This window comes from Saccopteryx leptura, chromosome 1, assembly GCF_036850995.1.
Source record: "Saccopteryx leptura isolate mSacLep1 chromosome 1, mSacLep1_pri_phased_curated, whole genome shotgun sequence".
NCBI lineage: Eukaryota > Metazoa > Chordata > Mammalia > Chiroptera > Emballonuridae > Saccopteryx > Saccopteryx leptura.
The window spans coordinates 29342577-29370118 of NC_089503.1; the positions used below are offsets into that span (position 1 = coordinate 29342577).

General features: G+C 38.8%; 1 protein-coding gene across 3 annotated transcripts in view; it reads right to left on the reverse strand.

The window, feature by feature from the left end:
• The window catches only part of QSER1 (glutamine and serine rich 1), an 89477-nt gene that overhangs the window by 17491 nt on the left and 44444 nt on the right, over positions 1–27542 (reverse strand). For all 3 annotated transcript variants that reach the window (XM_066363654.1, XM_066363641.1, XM_066363649.1), the window contains 6 exons: positions 13928–14259; positions 11755–11871; positions 10288–10421; positions 9598–9815; positions 4184–4321; positions 1544–1641 (listed from right to left, as the gene is read on the reverse strand). In XM_066363654.1, the coding sequence (XP_066219751.1) occupies positions 1544–1641; positions 4184–4321; positions 9598–9815; positions 10288–10421; positions 11755–11871; positions 13928–14259 (1037 nt within the window). The remainder of the gene's footprint in view (positions 1–1543; positions 1642–4183; positions 4322–9597; positions 9816–10287; positions 10422–11754; positions 11872–13927; positions 14260–27542) is intronic.

Here is a 27542-nt window from a genome sequence, read left to right on the forward strand (position 1 = left end):
TGGAATATTATTCAGTGCTAAAAAGACATGAACTATCAAGCTATGAAAAGACATGGGCCTTAAATACATATTACTAAGTGAAAGAAGCCAATCTTAAAGGCTACATTCTATATGGTTTCAAACTATGTGACATTCTGGAAAAGGTAGAATGGAGACAGTAAAAAGATTAGTGGTTGCCGGAGGCTGGGGAGGGGAGAGGTGAATCCACAGCACAGGATTTTCACAGCCGTGAAGCTGCTCTATATAATGCTATAACAGTGGATACATGTCCTGTATGTTTTTCCAAACTCATAAATGTACAACACTGTAAAGAAAACTATGGACTTTGGATTATAATATGTCAATGTAAGTTCACGAATAATTAGAAATGTACAATACCATTGTGGCTGGAGAGGCGATAACTGGGGAGGTTGTTCCTGTGTGGGGAGAGGGGGCTTACGGGAACTCAATTTGTTGTGAATCTTAAGCTTCTCTAAAAAAGTAATAATTTTTTTAAAAATATTTTATTTATTCATTATCGAGAGGGGAGCGAGAGAAAGAGAGAGAGAGAGAGAAGAGGGGAGGAGCAGGAAGCATCAACTCCCATATGTGCCTTGACCAGGCAAGCCCAGGGTTTTGAACCGGCAACTTCAGTGTTTCCAGGTTGACGCTTTATCCACTGCGCCATCACAGGTCAGACTCTAAAAAAGTAATAATTTTAAAAAGCCAAACAAATGTGTAAAAATACTTCTCCTGAAGTAGACTTAAATGCTTTTAGGTGTTATGTGGTATACTTTGAATAAGAAAAGCTAGAGATTTTTTGACAACTAAGTAGCTTCTGTAGTAAAATTTCAAAGTCTAGATTAGCTTACTATTGTTTTATATTTCTGATTAACACCAAAAACAATTCATAGCAGCAAGATATATTAACAGATATAATTATATATCTCCTAACATTATAGGAAGATTGACTTTTCCTTAGATATTGGGTAAATCAGTCAAGTAAAGGGAATTTTGATAACTGTGCTAAGAAGAGGCCAATTCTTTTTTTTTTTAAATATTTAAAAAAATTTTATTTATTGACTTTAGTGAGAGAGGAACAAGGAGTGGGGAGGAACATTGATCTGTACCTGTATGTGCCCTGACTGGGGATCAAACTGGCAACCGCTGTGCTTCAGGATGATGCTCTAACCACCCAAGCTATCTGGCCAGGGCAAGGTCAACTCTAATTATAGATAAAATGTGAGAAATTTGAAAAGGTTTAAAAGTAAAATATTGGAATACAGTGGAAGTTTATAGGAAGTATTTTTTAAAACATTTGGAAATTATTATATGGAAGGAATACTAGATGAATATAAAAGCCTAAAAAATGAAATTAAGCAGACAAAAACAATTAACATTAAGAATGTGCTTAATTAGAAAAGATGAGCTAAACAGACTCATAATGAATAAAACAGATTTTTATTGGGTAGAAAATTTTATAAAACAGAGAACCAATTTCATAAATTTTCCTTCCTATTCTATTTAAGACTATGATTGCTAATAAATCATCTGAAGAAAATACCTTGAATGACTGATCCAAATGAAGATTCAAAAGAAGTCTCTTTCGGTTATCATTCAGCATGCTATCTATTTTTTTCATATGAGGCAAAAGTAGCTCATCTAAAACAGATAAAAATTTATTGTAACAAGATTAACTATGAACACGAAAGCTTGTTAAAATCCAATTTTTTCCCCAAAACATTAATATATTAAGACATTAAATTCACTGACTTGGCCCTGGCCGGTTGGCTCAGTGGTAGAGCGTCGGCCTGGCGTGCAGGGGTCCCGGGTTCGATTCCCGGCCAGGGCACACAGGAGAAGCGTCCATCTGCTTCTCCACCCCTCCCCCTCTCCTTTCTCTCTGTCTCTCTCTTCCCCTCCCGCAGCCGAGGCTCCATTGGAGCGAAGATGGCCCGGGCGCTGGGGATGGTTCCTTGGCCTCTGCCCCAGGCGCTAGAGTGGCTCTGGTCGCAAAAGAGCAACGCCCCAGAGGGGCAGAGCATCGCCCCCTGGTGGGCAGAGCTTCGCCCCTGGTGCCGTGCCGGGTGAATCCCGGTCGGGCGCATGCGGGAGTCTGTCTGTCTGTCTTTCCCCGTTTCCAGCTTCAGAGAAATGCAAAAAAAAAAAAAAAAAAAAGTATATTCACTGACTTATGTAAAGTACTGATTTTTAAAAATAAGACATGAACTTTTCTGAACAAAAGCTAACCTGAAAATAGGTTTACAAGTAAGATAAAATGGTTTACAAGTGAGATAAAATAGTTTACAAGTGAGAAAGAAGCAGCATAGTACAATAGGATCAAAAGTTGTAGGTTTTAACCTTGTCTCTGCCACCAGAATTGATTGATGGTAGTGATGTGAGCAGTGGGTAAACTGTCTAATTTCTCCAAACCTCATTTATTATCTGAATAATAGAATTTTAAGTATAAATTTAGCTAACATTATAAAATACTTAGTATGATATTCTTTTTTAAAATTAATTTATTTAGATAGTATAATATTCTTAAATCACTGTAGTCTGGGGCAAAGAAAAAGTAGATTAAGAAAAATGATCAAAAACCAGTTTCAAATACACAAGAGTCAACTTAGATATTTAGAAGAGAGTAACAGTGTAACTAATATTCCTACCCAAAACTTTTTGCTTTTTTTTTTCTTCACCCTTTGAAACTTTAAGGACTTTTAAGAAAAGCACGTTCAGCGTGTACCTTAATTACTCTTGGTGCTGTATTAAATATATTAGGTTACTAGATGATTTCTTAATGACATGTTTTATAACACTGATTACCTTTAATGGCCTTTCTGAAAATGTATATACAATCCTCAGGCTCTAGTTACTAATTTCAGAGCTGAATAAAATCACACTAAATAAATACAAGCACAGTGACCAGTGAAAGAACACTTTCTAGGATCACTATAACACACCTGATAGTTTTCTTCCTAGTAATTAATTCTGTTCAAATACTATAAGAATTACACTTCACAAAAAAATCTTTTCCCCTTATATTAACTGGAGAAAAGTAAGAAAACAATAATAAAAAAAAAATCACTTAAAATACAACTATCCAGAAATAATCATTGCTAAGAGATGTGTATTTTATGATGCAACGAGTTTTGATTGAAAGAAAAAATATTTAATGGCAAAAATGTCAACTTGGGGAATTAAGTATTGGGTTTTAATCATGATTCATCTACCACTAACTTGTTATAACTTTAGGAAATACATTTAATCTCTTTGAACCTTACTTAGTCTACCAAATACATGTTTTAGACTAGATAATCTTTAACATCTCTTCCAGCTCTACGTGACTCTAAAATGACTAATGTAATCCATATGGATTATAGTCTCTGACTATACAGTCAAAAAAGCAATGGACCAGAAATTAGAAAACCTTGGATTTTAATCCTTTTTTTAGCTACTTGCAAGTTGTGGGTCCTTAGGCAAGTCATTTAACCTCCAAGCCTCACTGTCTTCATTTACCAAAATGGATGTCCAAGTCATTCTGGGATTGAAATGGAATAGCATGTCAACGTTTGTGGAAATAATAAAACAATATATATTATTTGTCATTGCTGTTGAAAGATATTATTACTATCCTTGATTTTAAACCATTCAATTCATTTGGATTTAATAAGGGTAATGAAAACTGTCCAATTAACCCTTTCATTCCTTCTTTTACTTGAAAGCTAAATATTAATTAATAAGCAACATTAACTATCTGAATTATCAGTTTATTTCATATGTCAACTTTATAATTACTGTGTGATGTATCTTTTACTGAACACAAATATACAGTTTTAATCTTTAAACCACTGTTGTATGATTCATTTTTCCAATTATTGGAAAACAGAATATTTTGATACCTGTATCTTTCATGTAATACAGATAGATACCTAGTGAAATATTGTGAAGATTATAAAGATTCTAGAATTGAAAGAAACTATTAGGTAGTTACATACTTTCCCCATTAGTAGAAATCAATAAAAATACATCTAATATTCAGACAATTCATCAAAAGATATTACCATTTTATAGAACATTTTATATACATATCATGGATTTAACTGACAAAATATAGGTATGTATTACAAAAATCATATATTAAACACATAACTAAAATACAAGAATAAAAAAGATCCAGAAAGTACTATTTAGTGGACTGTACCGTTGCTCTTCTCTAAGGCTTGCATTGTGTCAGGGTCCAAAGCAATACTAACAAGCAATTCCATGTAACTTTTAAAGGTTTCCTTCATTGCTCTTGTGTTCAAAAAACGAGTGACAAAGGGAGCTGGAGGATCAAATTCTGGGAGGGGAAAAAGATGTAATATTAAATATTTCTTCCTGACAACTTTAAAGACACATTTCTCTATATAAGAAGACCCTATAAAAGCAGATGAAAGGTTGTATAGAGAAAATTTCTCAAATTAAAGTTCTCTCACTCTGTGTTTAAAAACACCCAGGTGAGAGAATCTCAGAGCTGGTTAATACATCTCAATCACTGGAGAGCTTTTACAGCAAAACAAAACAAATTGCTAGAGTTAATAAAACCTGATCTTTTGACAGGGGGTTGTTAGTTGCAGTGAAGCTTAAATACTTTACTTTACAAAAGGTTCCCAGGTGACTCTAAAGCCCAACACCAGTCTCACTGGAATCTATTTCTCCTCCCTGGGCCCCACCACAGACATCAGATGATAGATTGTGCTACTCTGGAATGATCGTTTCTCTGTATTTAGGTAGTAAAGCAACTGTAAGACATCCAATGGATGAATTAATAGAAATTTCTTCTTTTTACTTCTATACTTAAATTACTATTAAATTCTGGTCTAGAGCCAAGACATATTTAAAAAAACATTTTTAATATTAACATTGCGGCCCTGGCCGGTTTGCTTAGTGGTAGAGCGTCGGCCTGGCGTGCAGGAGTCCTGGGTTCGATTCCCGGCCAGGGCACACAGGAGAAGCGTCCATCTGCTTCTCCACCCCTCCCCGTCTCCTTCCTCTCTGTCTCTCTCTTCCCCTCCTGCAGCCAAGGCTCCATTGGAGCAAAGTTTGCCCAGGCGCTGAGGATGGCTCTATGCTCTCTGCCTCAGGTGCTAGAATGGCTTTGATTGCGGCAAAGCGACGCCCCAAGATGGGCAGAGTATCACCCCCTGGTGGGAGTGCCAGGTGGATTCTGGTTGGGCGCATGCGGGAGTCTGTCTGACTGCCTCCCAGTTTCCAACTTCGGGGGGAAAAAATAAAAAAATAAAAAAATAATAAAAAATATATATTTTTGCCCTGGCCTGTTGGCTCAGCGGTAGAGCGTCAGCCTGGTGTGCGGGGGACCCGGGTTCGATTCCTGGCCAGGGCACATAGGAGAAGCAGCGCCCATTTGCTTCTACACCCCCCCCTCCTTCCCCTCTCTCTCTTCCCCTCCCGCAGCCAAGGCTCCATTGGAGCAAAGATGGCCCGGGCGCTGGGGATGGCTCCTTGGCCTCTGCCCCAGGCGCTAGAGTGGCTCTGGTCACGGCAGAGCGACGCCCCGGTGGGGCAGAGCATCACCCCTGGTGGGTGTGCCGGGTGGATCCCAGTCGGGCGCATGCGGGAGTCTGTCTGACTGTCTCTCCCCGTTTCCAGCTTCAGAAAAATACAAAAATATATATATATTTTTTAATAATATATATAAATATATAAATTTAAAAATAAATATATAAAATATATAAAAATATATATAAACATTGCCCATGCATAGAGAAAATTTCACTCAAATTCAAAGGCAAGAACTGCAAGATAAGAATTGTGTGTCTCAATTTTGACTTTTTACCATTTAAACGTAGAACCATCATCACAGCTTTAACAGCAGTTTTTAGAGTATGGTCCAAGAAACCCCTTAGGGCAGTGGCAGTCAACCTGGTCCCTACCGCCCACCATCTTTCATGGTGGCCGGTAGCAGAGCAACCAAAGTAGAAATAAAAAGATAGATTTAACTATAGTAAGTTGTTTAATAAAGATTTATTCTGCCAAACTTAGCAAAAATCCGACATAAAGTACTTAGTAATTATTATTATATGCTTTAACTTGCTGTAACTCTGCTTTATAAATTTTATAAAGTAAAGTTACTTTCCTACTTTATAAATCACCATTACTGTGGAACCGGTGGGCAGTTAGAAAATTTTACTACTAATAGAGATACAAAAGTGGGCAGTAGGTATAAAAAGGTTGACTACTCCCTGCCTTAGGGTCTCCCCCAAGACCATTTTAGGTGTTTCTGGTATCAAAATTGTTTTTATAATAATATTAAGATGTTATATGCCCTTTTTACTCTGTTGACGTTTGGAAATGTTGGGTAAAACTGCTGGTGCCTTATTTAGTATGAAATAAGGCAGTGGCATCAAACTGTACTGTAAGGCAGTAGCCATATACTTTGCCACAACTTTGTCAACTAATTGACAAGAATTTGAAGGGGAAAAAAGCCCTGGCCGGACAGCTCCGTTGGTTAGAGCAGCATCCAGAAATGCAAAGGTTGCCAGTTTGATACACAGTCAGGGCAAGTACAGAGACAGACTGATGTTCCTGTCTCTCTCTCTCTCTCTCTCTCTCTCTTTAAGCAATAAAATAAACATTAAAAAAATTTTTTAAAGAAGGGAAAAAAAGCCAGTTTCACATAATAGTCCTTGATAAAGCAATAAAAATTACTGTCGCCCTGGCCAGGTAGCTCAGTTCATTAGAGCGTCGATATGCCAAGGTTGTGGGTTCAATTTCTGGTCAGGGCACATACAAGAATCAACCAATACAAGCTTAAATAAGTGGAACAACAAATTAATGTTACTCCCTCTCTCTCAAATCAATCTTAAAAAGATGGAAAAAGAGACCACCAGTTGCTTGCCCTGGATAATTTAGAAGTTAATTTAAAATATATATATTAGTATTATATCTTTCCTCTTGAGTAGCAACTTAATATTCTTAATATTAATACTCAGTGTGATGAAATAAGAGGTACATATAAAGCATTTATGCTATGAGTATGAGTTATCTCCAGGAAGACCATCTATGCAATTCTTTGAGTCACAAAATAAACTAGACACTTTCCCCCCCATGGGACATCATTTTTATTTGAAAAAATACAGTATGTCTATATTCAGACTTTGGTATTCAGCAGGTATTTTCTTAAAAATAAATTAAGTCAATATATCACTTCAAGGAAAACAATGGTGTTTGTTGCCAATAATAAAATTTGAAGTTTCAAGTGAAAATTGAGTTCTGGAAAACTTACATTCACTACTCTACATATTGTCCCAATACTTAAAGACTTCATCAGTGAGAACAGTGGTGGTATTAATAAATGTTATTTTTTATACCATAAAAATGTATGACTGAAAAGTAAGAGCTAAACTCTAAATAAATATTCATGATCTTGGATTTGTCAATGGATGCTAAAAACGACACTGAAAGCATGAGCAATAAAAAAATAATTTGTCCTCATTAGAATTTCAAACTTTTCTGTATTGAAAGACATTATCAAAAAAGGGAAATGCTGGCCCTGGCAGGCTGGCTCAGTGGTAGTGTTAGCCCGGTGTGTGGAAGTAGCGGGTTCAATTCCCGGGCAGGGCACACAGGAGAGGTGCCCATCTGCTTCCCTCTCCTTCTCCCTCTCCCTCTCCCTCTCCCTCTCCCTCTCCCTCTCCCTCTCCCTCTCCCTCCCCCCCCCCCTCCCTCTCCTCTCCTCTTCTCTCTCTCTCTCTCTCTCTCTCCCCCCCTCCGCCCTTAGCCAAGGCTCCATGGGAGCAAAGTTGGCCCTGGGAACTGAGGATGGCTCCATAGTCTCCACCTCAGACCCTAGAATGGCTCTGGTTGCAACGGAGCATCGCCCCCTGGTGGGCATGCTGGGTGGATCCTGGAAGGGTGCATGTGGGAGTCTGTCTCCCTGCTTCTCACTTCAGAAAAATACAAAAAAGAAAAAAAAAGTGAAATGCTGTCTGACCAATGGTGATACAGTGGATAGAGCATTGACCTGGGATGCTAAGGTCCCCAGTTCCAGACTCTGATGTTGCTGGCTTGAGAAAGGGGCTACTGGCTTGGCTTGAGGGCCCCCCCCCAAGGAATGTATAAGGAGCGATCAATGAGTAACTAAAGTGACACAGCTACGAGTTGATGCTTCTCATCTCTCTCTAAACAAGATCAAATGCCAGCCTACAAAATGAAATGGGTTTTTTTTGTTTGTTTGTTTTTCTTCCTTCTTTTACAAGCAAAAGGAGGGGAGATAGATAGACTTCCGCATGTGCCCCAATTGGGATCCGCCTGGCAACCCACATCTGGAGCCAATGCTCTGCCCAACTGAGGCCATGCTATTTCTAGTGCCTGAGGCGGAGGCTACAGAGAGCCAATCTCAGCGCCTGAGCAGATGCGCTCAAATCAATCCAGCCATGGATGCAGGAGGGAAAGAGAGAAAGAGAAGGGGGGAAGGGGAGGAGGAAGAAGCAGATAGTCGCCTTTCCTGTGTGCCGTGACAGAGAATTGACCCCAGGACTTCCCCATGCCAGGTCGACATTCTACCCAAGCCAACAAGCAAGGGCTCAGGATCCCAACTTTTTAGATTTAGCATGGCATATATGGTGTTTCATCAACGTTTCATCTTTTCCTTCCTACCTTCAACTTTATGCTCCAAGGGTCAGCAAACTTTCTCTGTAAAGGGCCAGATGGTAAATATTTGAGGGTTTAATAGTCATATGCTCTCTGTTATAACTATTTAAATATGCGACTGTAGTTGGAAAGCAGCTCTATGAAAATGTGCAAATGAGTCAGTACCTATTTCAATGAACTTTATAGAAATTTCTTGCATATATTATACAATAGGTTGGATAGCTAATGGAATGTGTGTTGATGTATTCTTGCATTTTACAACTACCTCCTAATAAAGTAAATATCTATATATAGCCTCCATAAATGTTCTCTGGTGTCTTCAGAAGTTTTTAAGAGTGTACAAGGGTTCTAAGGTAAAAGATTTGGTAACTGCTAATCTATTTAAATCTTTTAATGTTATAAAAGAGAAGTAAGGCACAGATAGGTTACCTAGCTTAGCCTTGGGCCACTGGTTGGCTAATGATAATATGCATTATAGTATATAACATGTACTCTATAGTATACAGTATAGTAATATGCATTATATAATTGATAAACATTCCATATATATATGGAAGTATATGTTAGTATATATTGCTATATATAGTTTCTGAGTTGCTGCTTCCTAGGCTTGTTTTAATCTTCTAGAACAAACACGAACTCTGAAGTTTAGAACTAGAGGATCTTAGTAAATTATCTGATCTAATCCTCATCCTGCTCAGAGGTGAGAGGACTGGCATTACTAAGGCTAGAACTCACAAATGTTTTCTTTCACTTCACTGCTTTTTCTATTTTATAAGGCTATGTGTGGTCAAACTGTGCTCAGGGAAAGTCAATTTACTTTTTATAAATGTCTAGCAGAACTTAATTAGGTAGTTAAATCTCCTAAAAATAAATAAATGTTAAATTGTCAGTGTCACTGCTCCTCCCCATTTATATAGGTAATTTAAAGTAATTAAAGTATTCATTTCATGGAGAACTCACCCTCGTCATCACTACCACTAGAATGGATCTCAGGAGATGAGTCAGATTGGGATGATGAAAACTCTTCTTTCCATTTCTTCCGTTTCTTTGGTGGTGGCTCAGCCTTTACTTTTAGTTGTTTACTTTTGGGTTTCATGGAAGGGGCTTTAGTAGTTGTAGTTTTTGGTGTTGGAAGATCAGAAGTTTTATGGCTATTACTAGGCTTAGTTTGAACAGATCTGCAATGTTATAAACAGACTTCATTAACACACTGAAATCTTGTCAAATTAAAACACACACACAAAAGGAAGAACTCTGGAGAAGTTTCTTTTCACACAGTTTCTTTTCCCTCAAAATTTATTTGATTTAAAATTTGACACACCATTATCATTTTCATTTTAGTATAAAAAAGGTTGTTTTATTCTAGGCCACAAAAAGCTGGACTCAAACTTTTTTACATCAAATTCTTTCTTTTTTTTCCACTACACTGGTACCCAAAGAAAAGGGTACCCAACCCACCACAGACAAACAGGAGCTTTACAATTCCTATCTCATTACCTGAAAAGGAATCAATTACTACATAGGGCATTGAATCTTCAGACTTGTATATAATGAAAAAAATCAGTCTATGTAATTCTTTGTATAAGACATCACCAATAATAAGCTTTCCAATAATTACCACACAAATATATTACATAAGAAAATAAATACCTGATGGTTTGTGAAGGCTTACTTCTTGGCTTTTTGGAACACACTCTGACATACTCTTTTTTGTTTGTGTTTTCAATGAACTTCACGTATATCCTTTTGTATTTACTCTTTGCATCTCCAAAATACCCAAGGTACTAAGGAAAAAACAAACACTTGAATTACATTCTATACATAGAATATTACTTTGTCAGCTTGACTGTGACATAATCATCCCTCAAGTTTTTCAAAATCCATCTCTGGCCAGGCTCATTTCACCCTTAATAAAAATGACCCTAGGCTTATTCTTAACTGCAGGCACATACATAGACACAAACTCATTTGGCTAATCATCAGATGCTTACTTACTCAATGTTATTAAACAAGAACATAAGTACAAAAGAATAATTTCTGTAAACCTTCTGGTATATCAGGATGCTTGACTAGCATAAAAATAAACATGTCTCTGAACCCATGTGAACTCTTCATAGACTAGCACTAATTCCTTTCCTTCATTTAAAAAAAAAAAGTTCTGGGCCCTGGCTGGTTGGTTCAGTGGTAGAATGCTGGCCTGGCATATGGATGTCCTGGGTTTGATTCCTGGTCAGGGCACACAGGAGAAGCTCCCCTTTTCTTCTCCACCCCTCCCCCTCCTCCTTATCTCTCTCTCCCCCCCTCCTGCAGCCATGGCTTGATGGGAGAGAGTTGGCCCTGGGCCCGTGATGGTGAACCTTTTTATAGAAACCGCCTACTTTTTGCAGTGCTGGTCAGCCTGGTCCTTCACACCCGCTAGTGGGCGTTCCAGCTCTCATGATGGGCCAATCGCTGCACCGTTTGGTTGCTCCACTACAGCCCACTATGAAAGCTGGAATACCCACTTGTCAGCGGGAGGCACCAAGTTGACTAGCACTGCAAAAGTGGGAGGTTTTTATAAAAAAGTTTGCCATCATGGCCCTAGGCACTGAGGATGGCTCTATGGCCTCCACCTCAGGCACTAAGAGCTTGGTTACTGAGCAACAGAGCATTGCCCCTAGAGAGCTTGCCAGGTAGATCCTGGTAGGGGCACATGCAGGAGTCTGTCTCTGCCTCCCCTCCTCGCACTGAATTAAAACAAACAAAAAAGTTAAGCAACGTGATTTAATTTTAATTTGTTGGTATTTGTATAAGATTTTTATAAAATCAGACCATTAGAGTATCATATAGGTATACCTAATTTTATTGTTTCACAGATACTTTTTTTTTTTTAACACAAACTGAAAGTAAGACATTCCACCAGCAAAAAGATTATGACTCGCTTTAGTATGGTTGTCTGGAACTGACCCTGCATTATCTCTTGAGATATGCCTATATTCTGCCATTCAAATTTTATGCTGTTTTATATTATATTAGAAATGCTCAATATAAAATGTTTATTTTTTAAATCATTTTATATTTTCCCCAGGATCACTGTAAAAAAATAGGAAGGCTAATATAAACAAGGATTTTGCTTACACTGTTTGTAGCAGCAAATTCTCTTTGCCCATCTCGAATTTCAGGAACAAACTTTTGTAATAAAGCTTTTTGTACTTTCCAAATAGCTGGGGGTTCTTTTCCTGTTTTTAAAGCCTCCTGTAATAAACAGAATTAATTACATTTATAAAATCTAGCACTATATTCTAGATTTAGAGTGTCTTAGGGCTGAAAGCTATCTTAAAAACCTATCTAGCTTAATCTTTATCTAGCTCAGTGGTAGTCAACCTGGTCCCTACCGCCCACTAGTGGGCATTCCAGCTTTCATGGTGGGCGGTAGCAGAGCAGCCAAAGTATAAATAAAAAGATAGATTTAACTATAGTAAGTTGTTTTATAAAGATTTATTCTGCCAAACTTAGCAAAAACCTGACATAAAGTACTTGATAATTAATTATTATTATATGCCTTAACTTGCTGTAAGTCTGCTTTATAAATTTTATAAAGTAAAGTTACTTCCCTACTTTATAAATCACCATTACTGTGGAACCCGGTGGGCAGTTAGAAAATTTTACTACTAACAGAGACACAAAAGTGGGTGGCAGGTATAAAAAGGTTGACTACCCCTGATCTAGCTGAACTTCTGCATTAATTCTTATAAGCTGGATATTCAGTCTCTGCTTAAATTCTTCCAGCAACAGGGAGTACACCAACATGCAAAGCAGCTCATTATCCAATTCTCCTCTTATGATACTGTTATATATTATTTATTCAATTTTGTAACAGTATATACATATTCAAAAAGACCACAAACAAATATGCTAAAATATTAACAGCAGTTAATTGCAAATGGAATTATAATTTGAATATTGTACACATTGTACTTTTTGTGTGTGTGTGAAAGAGACAGATGGGGCCCTGGCCGGTTGGCTCAGCGGTAGAGCGTCGGCCTAGCGTGCGGAGGACCCGGGTTCGATTCCCGGCCAGGGCACACAGGAGAAGCACCCATTTGCTTCTCCACCCCTCCGCCGCGCTTTCCTCTCTGTCTCTCTCTTCCCCTCCCGCAGCCAAGGCTCCATTGGAGCAAAGATGGCCCGGGCGCTGGGGATGGCTCTGTGGCCTCTGCCCCAGGCGCTAGAGTGGCTCTGGTCGCAACATGGCGACGCCCAGGATGGGCAGAGCATCGCCCCCTGGTGGGCAGAGCGTCGCCCCATGGTGGGCGTGCCGGGTGGATCCCGGTCGGGCGCATGCGGGAGTCTGTCTGACTGTCTCTCCCTGTTTCCAGCTTCAGAAAAACGTAAAAAAAAAAAAAAAAAAAAAAAAAAAAAAAAAAAAAAAAGAGACAGATGGGAAGGGAGATGAGAAGCACCAACTCATAGTTGTATTACTTTAGTTGTTCAGTGCTTCTCAAATGAGTCTTGATGTGGAGGGGCGGCATCAAATGAGCCATCAACCTCTTGCTCATGCCAACAACCTTTGGGCTCAAGCCAGTGACCATGGGATCGTGTTGATGATTCCATGCTGAAGTCGACCCTGTGCTCAAGCTAGCAAGCCTATGCTCAAGCCAGCGACCTCAGGGTTTCAAACCTGGGTCCTGAGAATCCCAGGCCGATGCTGTGTCCACTGCACCACCACCAGTCAGGCTATCATTGTACTTTTTAATGCCATTCTTCTCCACCTCACTTAAAAAAATAAAACCAAAAAGCAAGCAAACAAACTCAAACAAAGGTTTTCTTAAACATAGCTAAAATTTTCTTGTATGAAATTGTAACATTCTACTCATGCTTCTATAATGTGAAATTATGAAAATAAGTCTAATTATATTTTAAAATTATATTCCTGTTATTTTCTTTAAATTTTAAAATGAGATTGCCATTTTCTCCAAACTCCTAATAATACAATTAGTTGGGATCCTTGAAATAAATTTCCATTTCAAAACTTCTCTAATCACTAGTACATAAATGCCACATACTGACTAGTCAGAAATATGATACATAAAACTCAGATGTTAAAATTATTTTAAGGTATTTGATTTTATATAATATCTGATACCTACTACTGCTTTTATTAACAATTACAACAGAGTAATTGTGAAAGTATAACTTTTTGCAGTTCTAGCTAGATGCATGCTATTAAAGTCATCTTGAATGCTATCATAGTATATATATTCCCACTAAACTATAACCTTTACTTTATACCTATTAATAATCATTTCACCTTAAACATCTCTATATCTTCTATCTTCACAACAAATTCATCACGCTCTCTGTATTGGCCTTCTCCTCCACTTTCTGTGTTCTCATCATCTGTAAAACCTTCTATGGCAACAGTGTCCTGTCCTTTTGCAAGTTGGTTTGAAGGAAGACCATCCAGTTCATTGGGCTTTGAGAGTCCTGTAGAGCTTTTATTTCCCAGGTTATTTACGGCAGACGAAGTAGAGTAGTGACATTCTTGCTTGGTCACACCCACGGTGGAGGAGGAAGTAGTAGTAGCAGTACCAGTAGTATTGGCAGTTAGGCTAACAGTTGCCACCTGTAGGGATTCTGAAACTAGATCAAGCAAATGTAAATAAATAATACAAATAATTAAACATGTACTTGTTTTGAGTAAAACCTGAACAGTTTGAAAAGAAACAATTATTTTTGCTATCAAATTACTTGAAACAAAACTGCAGTAAAAAAATTCAAAGATGGTTGTTAATTTTTAATAATCAAAGTTGTGATAATTACAGACTGAGAACCTCCAATTAGCTAAGTACACTTAAAGTAGCACAAAGATATTTTTAAAAAGAATAGACACAAAAGTGATGTAAGATACATGAGGGTCAGCGGGCCAAAACTGTGAAAAATTCCTGTAAGAAAAGCTTATTGGGCTGAGCAGGCAGTGGCACAGTGGACAGAGCGTCGGACTGAGACCCAGAGGACCCAGGTTCGAAACTGCAAGGTTGCCAGCTTGAGTGTGGGCTCATGCAGCTTGAGCGTGGGGTCGCTGGCTTAAGCGTAGGATCAGACATGACCCCATGGTTGCTGCCTTGAGCCCAAAGGTCACTCGCTGGCTTGAACAAGGGGTCACTCACTCAGCTGTAGGGCTCCCCCACCCCTCGTCAAAGCACATATCAGAAAGCAAGCAATGAACTTAGGGGCCACAACAAATAGTTGATGCTTTTCATCTCTCTCCCTTCCTGTCTGTCTCTTATCTGTCCCTCTGTTTCTGTTGCAAAAAAAAAAAAAGGAAGAATGAGAGGGAGGGAGGAAGGGAGAAAAGCTGATTGGGAAAGGAAAACAATGCCCCCAAATATTTTGAATTAGCACTCGAAGCTAAGAAATAAAAAAGTCTATAAAGTAATAATATGAAAAATAATATGCTAATAAATAATTTAGATGAAATAGACAAATTTCCTAGAAAGATGCAAACAACCAAAATGGACTCAAGAAGAACATCTGAATAGACCAGCAGTTTTCATCTAATGTGCTGCAAGAATTTTTCCCCCCCTGAAATGAGGCAGGGAGGCAGAAAACAGACTCCTGCATGCGTCGGACCGGGATCCACCTGGCAAGCCCACTAGGGGGTGATGCTCTACCCATCTGGAGCGTTGCTCCATTGCAACCAGAGCCATTCTATCGCTTGAGGTGAAGGCCATGGAGCCATCGTCAGCGCCCAGGCCAATTTTGGTCTAATGGAGCCTTGGCTGGAGGGGAGGGGGGGGAGACAGAGAGGGGGAGAGAGAGAGAAAGGAGACCGGGAAGGGTAGAAAAGCAGATGGGCGCTTCACCTGTGTGCCCTGGCCGGGAATCAAACCCGGGACTTCCACATGCCGGCCAATGGCAAGAAATTATTTTTTAAAGATTTTATTTATTCATTTTAGAGAGGGAGAGGGAGAAAGAGAGAGAGAGAGAGAGAGAGAGAGAGAGAGAGAGAGAGTCAGGGGAGAGGAACAGGAAGCGTCAACTCCCATATGTACCTTGATCAGAGAAGCTAGGGTTTTGAACAGGTAACTTCAGTGTTCCAGGTTGACACTTTATCCACTGTGCTACCACAGATCAGGCTGCAAGAATTTTTAAAACATGCAGTACCTGACTACGTTAGTCAGTGGCAATGACCTCTTTTCTCTTAGATTGTCAAATTAAAAATGACAACAGCCAATACAACAATAGCCATCCAGTATGAATGAATCAAAATCATACATTTTTTGTCATATCAGCAGAAATTTATTTTTTGGTGTGCTGCAGATTTTTAGTAATTAGTTTATGTGTGCCATGAGATGAAAAAGGTTGAAAATTGCTGGAATAGGCCAGACCAATAACAAGTAAAGATTATAAAAGAAACATAACATCCTTCAAAGTTAATCACAGGCCTAAATGGTTCTCTCAACATTTTAATAAGAATGCCCCCCCAAAAATCCATCATAAACTCCAGAAAATAGTAAGAAATACTTTCAAATTCATTTAATGAGATTAGTATTATTTCACTACCTAAACCAGATAAAAACATCATGACTATAATAACTGTAGGCCAGTATCCCTTATGAATATATAAACACAAAAATTTTCAACAAAGTACAAGAAAATTCTCCAACATATAAAAAGAAGAATATATCATGACCTAAGTGGGTTTTATCCTAGGAATGCACGCTTAATTTAACATCCGAAAATCAATCGTTAATAATGACAAAGGACAAAAACCATAGATTTATCTCAGTGGGCACTGAAAAAACATTTGGCAAAATTCAGTATCATGAATAAACACTTTCATAATAAAAACACAACCGAAAAATAGAAGAGAATTTTTCAACCTGATAAAGGGCATCTATCTACAAAAATCCTCACAGCTATCATCTCCCATATGTACCTTTTCAGGTGAAAAACTAGATTCTGCTTTCTTCTAATGATGTCTGAAAAAATAAAATCACAGGCACACCTTGTTTTATTGTTCTTTGCTTTTTTGTGCTTCCCAGGTACTGCATTTTTACAAATTAAATGTTGTGGCGGCCCTGGCCGGTTGGCTCAGTGGTGGAGCATCGGCCTGGTGTGCAGGAGTCCTGGGTTCGATTCCCGGCCAGGGCACACAGGAGGGGCGCCCATCTGTTTCTCCACCCCTCCCCCTCTCCTTCCTTTCTGTCTCTCTCTTCCCCTCCTGCAGCCAAGGCTTCACTGGAGCAAAAGTTGGCCGGGGCGCTGAGGATGGCTCTATGGCCTCTGCCTCAGGCGCTACAGAGGCTCTGGTTGCAACAGAGCAGTGCCCCAGATGGGCAGAGCATCGCCCCCTGGTGGGCATGCTGCGTGGATCCCGGTCGGGCGCATGCAGGAGTCTGTCTGCCTCCCTGTTTCCAACTTCAGGAAAAAAAAAAAAAAAGAATGTTTGTGGCAAACTCGAGTCAAGCAAGTCTATTGGCACCAGTTCCCCACAGCATTTGCTGTCTTCATGCCTTTGTGTCTGGTAATTCTCCCAATATTTCAAACATTTTTATTATTACCCCCTACCCCCTGTCAAAAGCCAAGACAGGCCAAAAGCTAGACCTCTTGTGCCAAACAGTTGCGAATGCAAAAGAAAAGTTCTTGATGGAAATTAAAAGTGTTATTCTAGTCAACACACAAATGATAAAGCAAGAGCCTTATTGCCGATAGTGGTTTGGATATCCAGAGTGAGGCCCTGACTCTTCAATTCTAGAATGGCTGAGAGATATGGGGAAGCTGCAGAAAAATATGAAGCTACCAGAGGTTGGTTCATGATGTTTAAGGAACAAAGTTGTCTCCATAACACAAAACTGCCACCAAGGTGAAGTAGCATGTGCTGATGCAGGAGCTGCACCAAATTATCCAGAAGATCTAGCTACAGTAATTACTAAAGGTGGCTGCATTAAAGAACAAATTTTCAATGTAGGAAGAACAGCCTTATATTGGGAAAAGATGCCACCTAGCATTGCCTAGAGAGGAAAAGTTAATGCCTAACTTCAAATCTTCAAAGGACAGGTTAACTCTCTTGTTAGGGCCTAATGTACCTGTTGACTTCAAGTGAGGTTAATGCTCATGTAACATTCTGAAAATCCTAGGGCCCTTAAAAATTATGCTAAACCACCCTGGCTGGTTAGCTCTGTGGTAGAGAGTTGGCCCAGCGTGTGGGTGTGCCAGGTTCGATTCTGGAGGTCAAGGAACACAGTAGAGGCAAATCATCTGTGTCTCCACCCCTCCCCCTTCTCTCTCTCTCACTCTCTCTTCCCTTACCGCAGCCATTGATTGACTGGTTTGAGCGAGTTGATATTGGGCCCTGAGGATGGCTCCATGGCCTCCACCTCCAGCTCTAAAAAAATGAGAAAAAAAAAATGGCTCAGCTGCTGAGCAACGGCCCCAGATGGATAGAGGATCACCCCCTAGTGCGCTTGCTGGGTTGATCCTGGTCAGGGTGCTTACAAGAGTCTGTCTCTCTGCCTTCCCTCCTCACACTAAAAAATATAATAATAAAATAAAAATAATAACAAAAAAGGAAAAAGAATTACACTAAACCTACCCTACCTATGATGAAAATGGAACAATAACGGCTGGATGACAGCACATCTTTTTACAACATGGTTTAGTGAATATTTTAAGTCCACTGTTGAGATCTACAGCTCAGAAAAAGACTACTTTCAAAATATTCCTGCCCAATGACAATGTACCCAGTCACCCAAGAGCTCTGATGAAGAAGTACAACATGAATGTTTTCATGCCTGCTAACTAACATCCACTCTGCAGTCCATGGATCAAGGAGTAATTATTACTTTCAGTCTTATTATTCAAGAAATATATTTAATAAGGCTATTGCTGCCAAAGATAGTGATTGCTGTGATAGGTCTGTGCAAAGTCAGCTGAAAACTTTCTGGAGTAAATTCACTATTTTAGATGTTATTAAGAACATTCACAATTCGTGGGAAAGGGTCAAAATACCAATATTAACAGGAGTTTGGAAGAAGTTGATTCCAACCCTTATGGATGACTTTCAGGGATTAGTCTTCAGTGGAGGAAGTAACTGCATATATGGTAGAAATATCAACAGGATTTGAATTAGAAGTGGAGCCTGAATATGTGACTGAATTGTTGCAATCTCATGATAAAACTTTAACAATGAGGAGTTGCTTCTTACCGATAAGCAAAGAAAGTGGTTTCTTGAGATGAAATATACTCCTGGTGAAGATTCTGTGAAGATTATTGAAAGAGTAACAAAGGATTTACAGATTACATAAATTTAAGGTAGTGGGCAGGGTTTGAAAAGACTGACTCCTTTTTTTTTTTCCCCCTTTTTGTATTTTTCTGAAGCTGGAAACGGGGAAAGACAGTCAGACAGACTCCTGCATGTGCCCGATCGGGATCCACCTGGCACGCCCACCAGGGGGAGACGCTCTGCCCACCAGGGGGCGATGCTCTGCCCCTCCGGGGCGTTGCTCTGTCGCGACCAGAGCCACTCTAGCGCCTGGGGCAGAAGCCAAGGAGCCATCCCCAGTGCCCGGGCCATCCTTGCTCCAATGGAGCCTCGGCTGTGGGAGGGGAAGAGAGAGACAGAGAGGAAGGAGAGGAGGAGGGGTGGAGAAGCAGATGGGCGCTTCTCCTGTGTGCCCTGGCCGGGAATCAAACCCGGGACTCCCGCACGCCAGGCCGACGCTGTACCACTGAACCAACCGGTCAGGGCCCAATTCTTTTAAATTAAAAAAAATTTGCCCTGGCCAGTTGGCTCAGTGGTAGAGCATCAGCCCAGCGTGTGGATATCCCAGGTTCGATTCCCAGTTAGGGAACATGGGAAAAGTGATCATCTGCTTCTCTACTGCTCCCCCTTTTCCTTCTACCTCTCTCTTCTCCTCCTACAACCATGGCTTGGTTGGAGCAAGTTGGCCCCAGGTGCTGAGAATGGCTCTGTGGCCTTGTGTCAGGCACTAAAATAGCTCAATTGCTAAGCAATGGAGCAACAGCCCCAGAGGGACAAAGCATCATCCCATAGGGGGCTTGCTGGGTGGATTCCAGTCCGGACAAAGGTGGGAGTCTGTCTCTCTGCCTCCCCACTTCTCACTTGAAAAAAATTTAAAAAAATTTTTTTTAATTTTTATTGATTTTATTTTTTTAAAGTATTGCTTTTTAAAAAACATTAATTTTTAGAGGGAGAGGAAGGGGGAGAGAGAGAAAGAAACACTGTTTTGTTGTTCCACTTAATTTATATGTTGACTGGTTGATTCTTGTGTGTGCCCTGACCAGCAATCAAACCTGCAACCTTAGCAAGTCAGGAAAACCTAACCAACTGAGGTACTAGGCCAGGGCCCACATTGACTCCAATTTTAAAAGAAGTTCTACTGTAGATAAAATGCCAAGAAACAGCGTCACATTCTATGGAGAAGTAGTTTGTAAAAATAAGAGTCAAGCCCTGACCAGATAGCTCAGTTGGTTAGAGCATTGTGTGGAAGCATGGAGGTTGTGGGGTTAATCCCTAGTTAAGGCACATATAGGAATAGACTGATGTTCCTCTCTCTCTCTCTCTCTCTCGCTAAATCAATTTAAAAAAAAGTTAATCAATGCAGCATTTTTTTTTAGCAATTAAGTTTTCATTAAGGTATGTACATTTTTATAGACATAATGCTATATTGCACATTTAACAGGTTACAGTGTAGTATAAATATAACTTTTATGCACTGGGAAACCAAAAAATTCATGTGACCCACTTTTGTGAAATTCAGTGTATTGTGATGGTCTGAAACTAAACCTGCAATATCTGAGGGATGCCTGTATTTCTCTTTGCAGATGGCATGATCTTGTATGTAAAAATCCTAAAGAATCCACTAGAAAACCATCAGAATTAGTAAGTTTAGCAACTTTGCAGGGTACAATGAGATCAATATATAAGTATCAATTGTATTTCTTCATACTTGCAATAAACCACCCACAAATGAATTTAGGAACACAATTTACAATAACATCAAAAAGAAGAAAATATATAGGAATATATTTAACAAAATAAGTGCCAAATTTACACTCTAAAAACTATAAACATTGTTGAAACAATTATAAGTTTCAACAATGGAAAAATATCCCATGTTCATGGATCAGAAGACTCAACATTATAAAGACATCAATAGTCCCCAAATTAATCTATAGAATCAGGACAAACCCTATAAAAAATCCTAGCTGCACTTCCCCCCAGAAATTGACAAACTGACCCGAAAATTCATAAGGAAATGCAAAAAAGAACAAAATTGGAAGACACATTTCTGAAATTTCAAAACTTACTATAAAGCTACAGCTATGGTAATTAAGACAGTGTGATAGCAGCATAAAGATAGATATATAGATCAAGAGTAGAATGAAAGTTCAGAAATAACTCATATTTATGGTCAAATAGTTTTCAACAAAGGTACCAAAAACCATTCAATGGGAAAAAAATGAATAGTCTTTTAACAGTTGGTGCTGGGACAACTGGATGGCTGCATAAAGAAGAATGAAGTCAGATCCCTACTTTATAACAAATACAGAAATTAACTGAAAATGCATCATAGGCCTAAATGTGAAAGCTAAAATTATCTCTCTCAGGGAAACAGTTGTAAATTTTCATGACCTTTTAAGTGACAAAAGAAAAAGTAAATTGGACTTAATCAAAATTTAAAATTTGTGCTGCAATTGACACAACAAAGTAGAAAGAGCCTGACCTGTGGTGGTGCAGTGGGCAGAGCATGGAGGAATGCTGAGGCTGCGGGTTTAAAACCCCAGGCTTGTGGGCTTGCCTACTCAAGGCACACACAAGAAGCAACTCTGAGCTGATGCTTCCTGCTCCCCCCCTAAAATGAATAAATGAAATCTTTAAATAAAAGAAAAAGGAAAGCAGACAGATAACTCAGAATAAGAGACAATATTTTAAAATTGTGTATACTAGAGATTTGGATCCAGAATATATAGAGATATACTTCAACAATAAAAACACAAATAACAATTTTAAAAGTTAGCAAGAGATCTGAATAGAGATTTGTCTAAAGATATAAAAATTTTCAACATGCACACGAAAGGCTATTCAATATTACTAGTCATTAGATCAATACAACTTCATTAGATAAATGCAATCTCACACTTACAATAGCTATAATAAAAAATACAGACATGTGGAGAAGCATGTGGAGAAGCTGGGATCCTTATACATTGCTGGAGTGAATGTAAAGTAATACAATCACTTTGGAAAACAGTTTGGCCATCCTCAATATGTTAAACATGAAGTTATCACTTGGCTAAGAAATCCACTTCTGACCTCTACTTTCTAGAGAAATAAAAAAACCTCCATACAAATAGTTATATATGAATGTCCATAGCATTATTCATAATAGCTCAAAAGAGGAAAACGACAAATATCCATCAACTAATGAATAGATACACAAAATGTAGTATAGTCATCTTATTAGGGAATATAAAGGAATAAAGTACTGGTACATGCTACAACATGCACAAACCGTGAAAACATTATACCAAATGAAAGAAGCCAGTTGCAAAAGGTCAAATATTATACAGTTTTTTCACAATTAAATATCCAAAACAGGGCAAATCAATAGAGAAAGTAGATTAGTCACTGCCAATGGCTGCATGTAGGTGTGGGTATTGACTGATAACGGGGTTCTTGTTGGATGGTGAAACTGTTCTAAAATGAGACTGGCCATAGTTGGAGAATTCCATAAAACCACTGAATTGTACATCTAAATTGTACATTTAGATGGGGGGATGTTATGGTATATGAATTACAATGTAATAAAGCTGTTTAAAAAAAAAGTACTTTGAAGGCTAGAACTGATAGGGGAACTCTGGGTTAAGAAACAAATATAAAGAGCATGTAGCATTCCAGATGTAATTTGGAATGATGATGATGCACTGAAATAATATATGCAATACTAATAAGTACATAAAAACAGGAAGACCAGCAATTCCCTTGCTTACACTGAGCTGTAGGCATCAGGGTTATATGATCACAGGCTAAAATGCCAAAGCTGATCACTAAAGAAAGTGAATTCTACCAGTCTACAGTGGTGGAGGGGATGAGAGGGAAGACAAAGCCCGAGCTATACCCAGACTTTGGAAACAAGACACAATGGAAAAGCAACTGGCAAGGAAATAAGTGAACTGAAGTGCTTGGCAACTAGGGAGAGGAGGAGTTGGGGGAGATCAGCAGCTGTTACTGGCCAGCCTGCCTGTTCTGTATCCCACAGTAAAATTATCCTCATATATTTATATGATTCCTCCAATTCAAGAAAAGACCTGTTGAGGAAATACAGATGAATAGTCTAATCAAATTATGCAAAAAAAAAAAAATGCTGTACATTGTGGACTGATTTGTATGTCAATTATATCTCAATAACACGAGAAAAAATAATCTAATTGTGCTACGACCCATATTACATATAGAATTTTGCCCTAATGATAAATATTTAGCCTGATCAGGTAGTGGGGCAATGGATAGAGCGTCGGATCACAGACATGACCCCATGGTTGCCAGCTTGAGACCAAAAGTTGCTGGCTTGAAGCCCAAGGTCACTGGCATAAGCAAGGCGTCACTTGGTCTGCTGTAGCCCCCTGGTCAAGCACATATGAGAAAGCAATCTATGAACTAAGGTGTCACAACAAAGAATTGATGCTTCTCATCTCACTCCCTTGATGTCTGTCTATCCTTATCTGTCCCTCTGTCTCTGTCACACACACACACACAAAATTATATGCTACTTTAACTATACTTTCATATATTTCTGCCTCAAAAGGGTAAATAAATGGAATTTCATTTTTGTTTGATTTTTTAAAAATTTATTTATTGACTTTAGAGAGAGAAGAAGGGAGAAAGACAGAAACATTGATCTGGTCTTGTATGTGCCATGACCAGGGATCAAACCCACAAACTTTGTGTATTGGAACAGCGCTTTAACCAACCGAGCTATCTGGCCAGGGCAGAAATAGATTTTTAATGTCTTATGACCAGAAGGCGCTAAATATTAAACATCTTTAACATTTTAATAATTATATAGTAGATCCAAATTACTATTTTTTAAATTTAATGTAAAAATAATGTAAATATAAAAATAATTAAGTGTAAAAAGAATGCTTCTTTTAGGTGAGTGTGGTGTTTAAAAATTTATGGATCCATATGTGAATACTATTTATTGAGGCTGGTTTTACTAACAATTTTATCTGTCCTTCATTTTTACTGATATAAGAACTGAGAAATGTTTATGTAAATACTAGGCGAATGAAATAAAAGGAACTTCATTACAGCAATGTCTCTGAATTTTGAAAATACTAAGCAACATGGCAAAACAAATCACATAGCGTTCTATGAACAAAAACAAAGAATGCCACGAGCAGACCCTCAAAGAAGGACATTGTAAAGAACATGCTTTAGTCATAAACAATGTAATCCCAAAGAGAAGATATAGGGTGCAAGAAAAAATGAAGGGCAATATGTTAAATATATAAGTAAATCTAAATAAACACTATCTATTTAAAACACTATGAATGAGCCCTGGCTGAATAGCTTCGTTGGTTAGAGCATGGCCCTGAAGCAAAGAGGTTGCTGGTTCAATCCCCAGTCAGGGTAGATACAGGAACATATCAATGTGTCTCTCTCTCAAATCAGTAAATAATATTTAAAAATTAAAACATTATGAACAATGTCTTATTGAATATTAGAAATGAAGAAAATACATGGTAACATTAAATGGAATTCTAATGTTCAGAAGTCTTTATATTATTCAGGAGAATAAGATTTTGAGAAGCTGAAAATACATATTGTAATTCTTATTATAACCAGGAAAAGAACAGAAATATTCCATCAAAATAATCAGGAGGTCGAAGAATAGGTAAAGATAGGAATAAACAAGATGATTGTTGAAACAGTATGAATAAATTGGCTTGATTATACCAATCTTTGTACTTTTATGTTTGAAAACTTCCATAATTAAAAGTTAAGCAGGCCCTGGCTGGCTGGCTTAGTGGTAGATTATTGGCCCAATTTGTGGAAGTCCTGGGTTCAATTCCCAGCCAAGTCACACAGGAAAAGCGACCATCTGCTTCTCCACTCCTCCCCCTTCTCTCTCTTTCCCTCCCGCAGCCATGGCTCAACTTCAGCAAACTGGCCCCGGGTGATGAGGATGCCGCCATGGCCTTGCCTCAGGCCCTAAAAATGGCTCTGTTGCCGAGCAATGGAGCAGCGGCTCCAGATGGGCAGAGCATTGCCCCATAGGGGCTTGCCAGTGGATCCCGGTCAGGGCACATACAGGAGTCTTTCTCTGCCTCCCCATCTCTCACTTAATAAAAATTAAAAAAATAAATAAATAAAAAATAAAAACCTTAAGCAAATTATTTCTTAAAAAGAATGTATAACTTCCAATTAGTAGAGGAAAAAAATGTCCAGTACTCTATGGTGCCCATTAGATGAAGTTTTATTTATTTACTTCTTTTTAGCTAGAGAGACAGAGAAAGAGAGATAGGAAGGGAGAGATATGAGAAGCATCAGCTCGTAGTTCCGGCACTTAGTTCATTGATTGCTTCTCATGCATGCTTTAAACCAGGGTTCTTCAGGTGAACCAGTGATCCCTGCTTGAGCCAGTGACCTTTGGGCTCTAGGCAACAATCATAGGATCATATCTATGATCCTAGGCTTAAGCCTGATGAGCCCAAGCTCAAGTGGAAGACCTTGGAGTTTTGAACCTGTGTCTTCAGTGTCCCAGGTCAACGCTCTACATACTGCACCACCAACTTGGTCAGGATATATGAACTTTTGAAACATGTCAACACAAAAGTATAGTGTTTGGGGGTGCATGTACAGATGATAAAAACATAAAAGAAAAGCAAGGAAGTGGTTACCGTCCAACTTAGATAATGGTTAATTCTAGAGGTTGTGAACTGGATTTAATTTATTACTCAATTTATTTTGTACTTTCTTCATTTCTAATGAGTAGCCTTTAACATCATAGATTTTCTTCTTTGTCCCACATTCCTGGCACATCCCACTGGGTTTAATATATAACCCTCCACTGTCCTTTCCTAAGTGGTTTGTTACTTCAGTTGTAGTTGCCTTTAGCCATGAGTTTAAAAGAAGTGATAACAAGTTAGGTAGAAGTTTTTAAATAAAAATTTATTTTTATTTCTTTATACCTTTTTCTTTCTGCTACTCTTTTATTATAGTCAGGGAATATTGCTTAAATAATGTACGCATTTTCAGATTTATAGAAATTTTTGTGTTTTCCTTATGTGTGTTAGTTTCACATGTGAGTTTTATTTCATAAGAAAAAGATGTGAGCCTGACCTGTGGTGGCGCAGTGGGATAAAGCCTCGACCTGGAAATGCTGAGTGAGGTTGCCAGTTCGAAACCCTGGGCTTGCCTGGTCAAGGCACATATGGGAGTTGATGCTTCCTGCTCCTCCCCCCTTCTCTCTCTCTCTCTCTCTCTCTCCTTTCTAAAATGAATAAATGAAATAAAAATAAAATTTAAAAAAAAAAGTGAACCTGAATGGTGGTGGCGCAGTAGGTAAAGAGTGTTGACCCAGAACACTGAGGTTGCCAGCTTCAGTGCTGGCTGGCCTGCTTGAGGTGTGGGGTCACTGGCTCGGCTTGAATCCAAGGTCCAATCCCCAGTCAAGGAACATGAGAAGCAATCAATGCACAGCTACAGTGAAGCACCTATGAGATGATACTTCTCATTCTCGTTCCCTCCCCCTTTTCAATTAAAATAAAAAGTAAAAAAAATTAAAAAAATTAAAAAAGTAAAAATGTTCTGAAAGAAAGAAAACAGAGATATGGAAAAATGCACTAAATATACTTATAATAATAAAAAAGTATGGGAATATTTTTTTTTTTTTTTTTTTTTTTTTTTTTTTTTCATTTTTCTGAAGCTGGAAACAGGGAGAGACAGTCAGACAGACTCCCGCATGCGCCCGACCGGGATCCACCCGGCACGCCCACCAGGGGCGCCGCTCTGCCCACCAGGGGGTGATGCTCTGCCCATCCTGGGCGTCGCCATGTTGCGACCAGAGCCACTCTAGCGCCTGGGGCAGAGGCCACAGAGCCATCCCCAGCGCCCGGGCCATCTTTGCTCCAATGGAGCCTCGGCTGCGGGAGGGGAAGAGAGAGACAGAGAGGGAAAGCGCGGCGGAGGGGTGGAGAAGCAAATGGGCGCTTCTCCTGTGTGCCCTGGCCGGGAATCGAACCCGGGTCCTCCGCACGCTAGGCCGACGCTCTACCGCTGAGCCAACCGGCCAGGGCTCAAAGTATGGGAATATTAAAAACAGAAATGAGAAAAAGATTTTATTATGATAAAAGGAAATATACCAAGTAAACAGTGTTAGGAAAATAATTAAATATAGTTGGAAACTTAACACACCTTTTTCAGGAATCAACAGATCAAACAATCTAAAAACAAGGATAGGGAGGATTTTAAAAAACATTTTTATTACTAAAAATTTCAATCACACACAAAAGTTGAGAATACTCATGATACCATATAACCCAGTGGTAAAAACCCACAAACATTTTGGTATACTTTCATCTATCCATCCATCACCCCTTTTATAGTTGCTGGGATACTTTAGGTAAATTCTATCTAGCTCTGTCTTTACCTCCAACATACACATATACATTTTCTTATATAACCTAATGTCATTTATTATATTAAGCAAACAAACAAAAAGATATAAAGAATTGAAACAATATTGCCAAATAAAATATATGATCTCTTGGTACTCATGGAATTTATAAAAACTGACCATATACAAGCTACTAATAAATTCCCATACATTTAAAAATGCAGACATTATTTAAGCCATATTCCCTAATCACAATACAATTGGGCCACACATTAG